Source organism: Glycine soja, chromosome 2 (genome assembly GCF_004193775.1).
Source record: "Glycine soja cultivar W05 chromosome 2, ASM419377v2, whole genome shotgun sequence".
Taxonomy (NCBI): domain Eukaryota; kingdom Viridiplantae; phylum Streptophyta; class Magnoliopsida; order Fabales; family Fabaceae; genus Glycine; species Glycine soja.
In genome coordinates, this window is record NC_041003.1 from 42,816,254 (window position 1) to 42,820,990 (window position 4,737).

Genomic DNA, 4,737 nt, shown 5'->3' on the forward strand with positions numbered 1-4,737 from the left:
TTTTTTAGAATATTGTTTGCGTACGTATTTAAAATGTATTTAAACATATTGTAATTTATTATTAATTATTTATGATATGTGTGATTATTAATTTTTTTTCTTGTTATACAGGAGTTTTAATATGGCAAGTTCGTCATCATCTAATCATTATGACGTGGCATCTGGACCATTAGAGGATGATTTACTGTGGATGCAAAAAAACCATATATCACAACATATTTGGAATGGTGCTAATCAAAGGACGTTAAAAATTCGACGAGCTACACCACTGTATAATCATAGAGAAGCACTGCCCAAGGAAATTATTCCTTTATTACAAGTTTCGAGTTTGTACCCGATAATGAAATTGGCGCAATTGAAGATAAATGGAGCATTAGTTAATGCTTTTATTGAAAGGTGGAGGCCAGAAACACATACATTTCATTTGAAGTGTGGCGAGGCAACTATTACACTTCAAGATGTTTCTGTGCTACTTGGTATTTCTGTTGATGGAAGACCTTTAACCGGCAATACAAATATTGATTGGTTTGAGTTGTGCCATGAATTATTGGGTGTCATGCCTGACGATGATGCAGTTGACGGGAACTCACTTTTATTGAGTTGGCTGACTTCTCAATTTGCAAATATTAATGATTTCATAGGCAACCAACAAGGGCTTGAAAGATTTGCTCGAGCTTGGATCTTAAGATTCATAGGAGGCGTGATGTTTGTTGATAAAAGCAGCAAAAGGGTGCCAATGAGATATTTGCAATTTTTGAGAGACCTTAGAGAGTGCAGCACTTATGCATGGGGAGCTGCTCTTCTGGGTAACCTTTATAGAGAGATGTGCATCGCAACAGACTATCATGCTAAATCAATAGGCGGTTTCACTCTCTTGATTCAGTTATGGGCATGGGAACGATGCCCAACGTTAGCCCCGTCAGTTATTCCTCCACAACAACAAAACGCGCCACTTGCTTACAGGTATACTTTCCTTTAATATTTTGAATTGATAATTAATAAATATGGTTGCTTGATGTTAATCATTATTATACGTAACATCTTATTTTGTTATTTGTTTTTTTGTGAAGATGGTTAGGAGGTGAATTGCATCACATAGGCAATGACAATTTACTTGAGTTTCGTCGTAAATTAGATGTCATGAAACGCGACGAGGTAATAATTTTGACATTTGTTTATTAAATGATGTTCTAATTGTTACTTAATTTATTAAATTTAACTTTTATATGCAGTTTGTTTGGGTCCCTTATGCTGGACATGTGGAAATGAATTTGAGTCAAGTTTGTTTTATTGGGTCTGTATTATGGACATGTATCGTACCACTTATTTGTTTTCAAAAAGTGGAATGGCACCAGCCGGATAGAGTCATGCGACAGTTTGGAATGCAACAACCTATTCCGGGCCCAGTAATGCAACCCGAAAACATACATGACTTGACCTTAAAGGGAAAAGAAGGAAGAAATTGGATGCGACTAATGCAACCCGCGCTTAATGAATGGAATAGTCGCTATGAAAGGAGAGTAGAACAAACGCCGCCACAAACAGGGACCCTTAGTCTGAACTCTGAATATATGAGGTGGTACAGGCGTAAGACAAAAGTTTATGTCGACCCAAAACATGCAAGAAGAGGACTATTGGTATAAATTGTTCATTATAATTTAGAAAATAATGTTGCGTTGAAGATTATTTTAATAACTATTCTTTTATTTTTTTATGCAGGGTGAAATCGCGGAAACACTACATTTTATGGTGTCGCCTGCTGGGAGAAGGGTTTGTACTTTTGATGATTTACTGCCATGTATCGAGAAGATCACTCTTATATCTGAAGAAGAGGATAGGATACTTGAGGCACATCAAGATGCTCCCCCTTCTCAGCCACAATTTGAACATCAGCAGTTTAATATACTACAGCGAAGTGTGGAGACTCGAGGCTTAGGGCGACGTCGGCAAACTGTGGATGCAGCACCGTACAGTTTGCCTCCGATGCCAGAACGAGAACATGGAATGTATTACACACCGCTGGTATTCACCCAAGAACCATCGCAGATGGCGCCGATGTATTCATACCCACATGATTTCCAACCAGGGTACAGTATGACAGGCATATTTGGATCCTCTCCTCCTTCAGGGGGGACTCCTTCATTCACCCAAAATAATGAACTACCGACCCCAAATGCTCCACTTGGTGGTCCGTGGAATGTACCTGGAAATATACCCGACATGAATGACTTATTGGGGGTCGATTTACGTCATGATTTCTCTGCCGAGGCTGACGAAGTGGATGAAAGGGGGAATCTTAGAAGAAGAAACCCTGATAGGGCAGCTAGGAATTGGGATCGGCCATGTGGGACATCGTCGCGGCATCACAGACATAGTCATGATTGATTAATAATGGGTTTACATTGTATTGTTTTTTTCCATGTACTTTGTATTGTTTTTTTTTCTTCATGTTTTAACAATGTCATGTACTTTCAAATATTGTTTTCATGTTAATTTTATATTATTGTTACTTTAACGTTCAATCTTATCGTGCAATGCTTTTAAAATAAATTACGATAATGTCACTGACACATAAATGTGTTTAAGAATAACAAAAAAAGAAGTAAACATTTCATTATCATATGATCTAATACATGACATCAACAACTGCCTTGTTGAGATTGCAATGGACAATTACGCCGGTTGTGTCCTACTGTCCCACATCTGCCACACTTGTAGCGACTTTGCGATGGCTCCCTCCAATCCATTTCATTTCTTAATCGAGTTGATCTTGGCCTTCCTTTTTTGTCACGAATAAAACTTGGATCAGGCACAAGTGTCCACGGGTCATCAGATGGGACAATCGCATCGTCATTCCCAAGAGGCCACCATTGTGCGGAGTAAGCACGTAATATGTAGTCATTTGTGTACACAACATCTATATATTGATAGAAGTTGATGCTAACAGTACCACACGCAGCAATGATATGAGAGCACGGATAGTGGTAAGTAGTAAATTGTCCACATTGACAGTAGCGCTCATTCAAGTTAACTGTCCATTTATGTCCACCTCGTTGAGTCATAGGGTCGAAAGCCTCCTCAACCTCAAATATTGTTCTCTGAATATCATATGTCCGAACAATGTGAGAACAAGCCTTTTCTTGATTTTCCCGAAGTTTTTTCATGACGTGTGAGCAATATATTTGACCATCGCGTATTTCCCTTTGTGCTTGACGACCACGATCAACAAAATACTTTCGACACCTGCTGTATGTTGACTTCACAAGGGCAGTTATTGGTACATTGCGACATCCCTTAAAAACTTTATTTACACATTCGGATAGATTGGTTGTCATATGACCGTATCTACGGCCTTCTTTGTCATATGCCATTGTCCATTTTTCTTTTGAAATCTTCCCAATCCATGCTTTTACTGGGGGACTCAGCTCACAAAATTTATCAAAATTTCTATCAAAAATATGCTTACACGGGGTGTATCCTGCACATAATAAATTATCCACATTAGTCAAATTTGCATAACAAATAACATATATGTTATATATGAAATAATATATGTTAGATATGAAATGTTACCTAATTTTTTTAACATTTCTTTTTGTTTCCCATTCTTAAATTTGTGATTAAAATTACTTGCAATGTGGCGCACGCAATACACATGATACGCATGAGGAGGTTGCCACCCAAGTGCTTCATTCGCAACAGCTGCCTTTATACTTGCATGACGATCAGAAATGAGACAGATACCATCTTTATCTGTGACATGTTCACGCAAGTGTGCCAAAAACCATGACCACGCTGTTAATGTTTCCCCCTCAACCACAACGAATGCAAGCGGAAGAACATGACTATTTCCATCTTGTGTTGTTGCAATTAACAGCGTACCGCGATACTTCCCATACATGAATGTACCATCAACTTGTATGACTGGTTTGCAATATTTAAAAGCCTCTTTGCATTGACCGAAGGTCCAAAAGACTCGATGGAACTGTCGGTGTTCACGGCTGACAGTATTGCCAACAACAAAATCATCATCACAAATTTGATAATACGATCCTGGCGAATGATTTTGCATGTGTTTCAGCCATGACGGAAGAACGGCATAAGACTCATCCCAGTCGCCATATTCAATTGTTATTGCCTTTTGCTTTGCCTTCCACGCTTTCCTGTACGAAATGTTGTAATTAAACATTCCATTGATCCTCTCTTGAATCAAAGAAATCTTGAGTGACGGATCTTCTTTGATCATCCCTATAAAAATAAGTACGAAAAATTATTGTACACCACACCAACAAACACAAAAAAAAGGATAAATAAGAATGAAAATTTATAATCATACCTAGTACACAAGTGGCAATCAAATCAGAATCCAATTTATCATGGTCTTGAGTTATACTCATATTCAAGCAACTGTGTGGTCCTCCCCATTGCGTAACTTTCCATGTATCAGTTTTTTTTATAAAATTGCCCTCATATAAAAAGGGCATGGGATGTCATCGCTTCTATTTCCACAACAGACGACATATTTCTGCGATTTAGATTCAACAACTTTGAAACTTTGATGCACTTTCATTACATATTGTTGTAATGCATTTTTTACTGCGCTTTTGGTATCAAATTCCATACCAACATATAATTCTTGACCCATATTAAAATTTGATTCCATATCTAAACCGCAAATTTCTTCTTGGTCAGGATAACTCCAATTAATATTACTATAGTGAGAAGCAGAATCCCAAA

The 4,737-nt window shown here is 37.8% G+C and overlaps 2 protein-coding genes across 2 annotated transcripts; one reads left to right on the forward strand and one right to left on the reverse strand.

The window, feature by feature from the left end:
• The first annotated feature begins 332 nt into the window (after window positions 1-332).
• On the forward strand, window positions 333-2,511 carry LOC114395902 (serine/threonine-protein phosphatase 7 long form homolog). Its single transcript, XM_028357773.1, has 4 exons — window positions 333-963; window positions 1,071-1,155; window positions 1,233-1,637; window positions 1,720-2,511. Exons 1-4 carry the CDS (start codon window positions 341-343, stop codon window positions 2,383-2,385), a joined length of 1,779 nt encoding a protein of 592 aa, XP_028213574.1. The 5' UTR covers window positions 333-340; the 3' UTR covers window positions 2,386-2,511.
• A 128-nt stretch (window positions 2,512-2,639) lies between these two features.
• Window positions 2,640-4,737, reverse strand: LOC114376529. The gene is made up of 3 exons (XM_028334693.1): window positions 4,337-4,737; window positions 3,631-4,248; window positions 2,640-3,478 (listed from the first exon to the last, which is right to left on the reverse strand). Exons 1-3 carry the CDS (start codon window positions 4,482-4,484, stop codon window positions 2,640-2,642), a joined length of 1,605 nt encoding a protein of 534 aa, XP_028190494.1. The 5' UTR covers window positions 4,485-4,737.

Coding starts and splice junctions, on each gene's coding strand:
- LOC114395902 (XM_028357773.1), top strand. CDS start 341: ATGAAATTGGCGCAATTGAAGATAAATGGAGCATTAGTTAATGCTTTT. Junction 964..1,070: donor AACGCGCCACTTGCTTACAG/GTATACTTTCCT, acceptor TTTTTTGTGAAG/ATGGTTAGGAGGTGAATTGC. Junction 1,638..1,719: donor ATGCAAGAAGAGGACTATTG/GTATAAATTGTT, acceptor TTTTTTATGCAG/GGTGAAATCGCGGAAACACT.
- LOC114376529 (XM_028334693.1), bottom strand. CDS start 4,484: ATGCCCTTTTTATATGAGGGCAATTTTATAAAAAAAACTGATACATGG. Junction 4,249..4,336: donor GATTGCCACTTGTGTACTAG/GTATGATTATAA, acceptor TTATTTTTATAG/GGATGATCAAAGAAGATCCG. Junction 3,479..3,630: donor TTGCGTGCGCCACATTGCAA/GTAATTTTAATC, acceptor TATTATGTGCAG/GATACACCCCGTGTAAGCAT.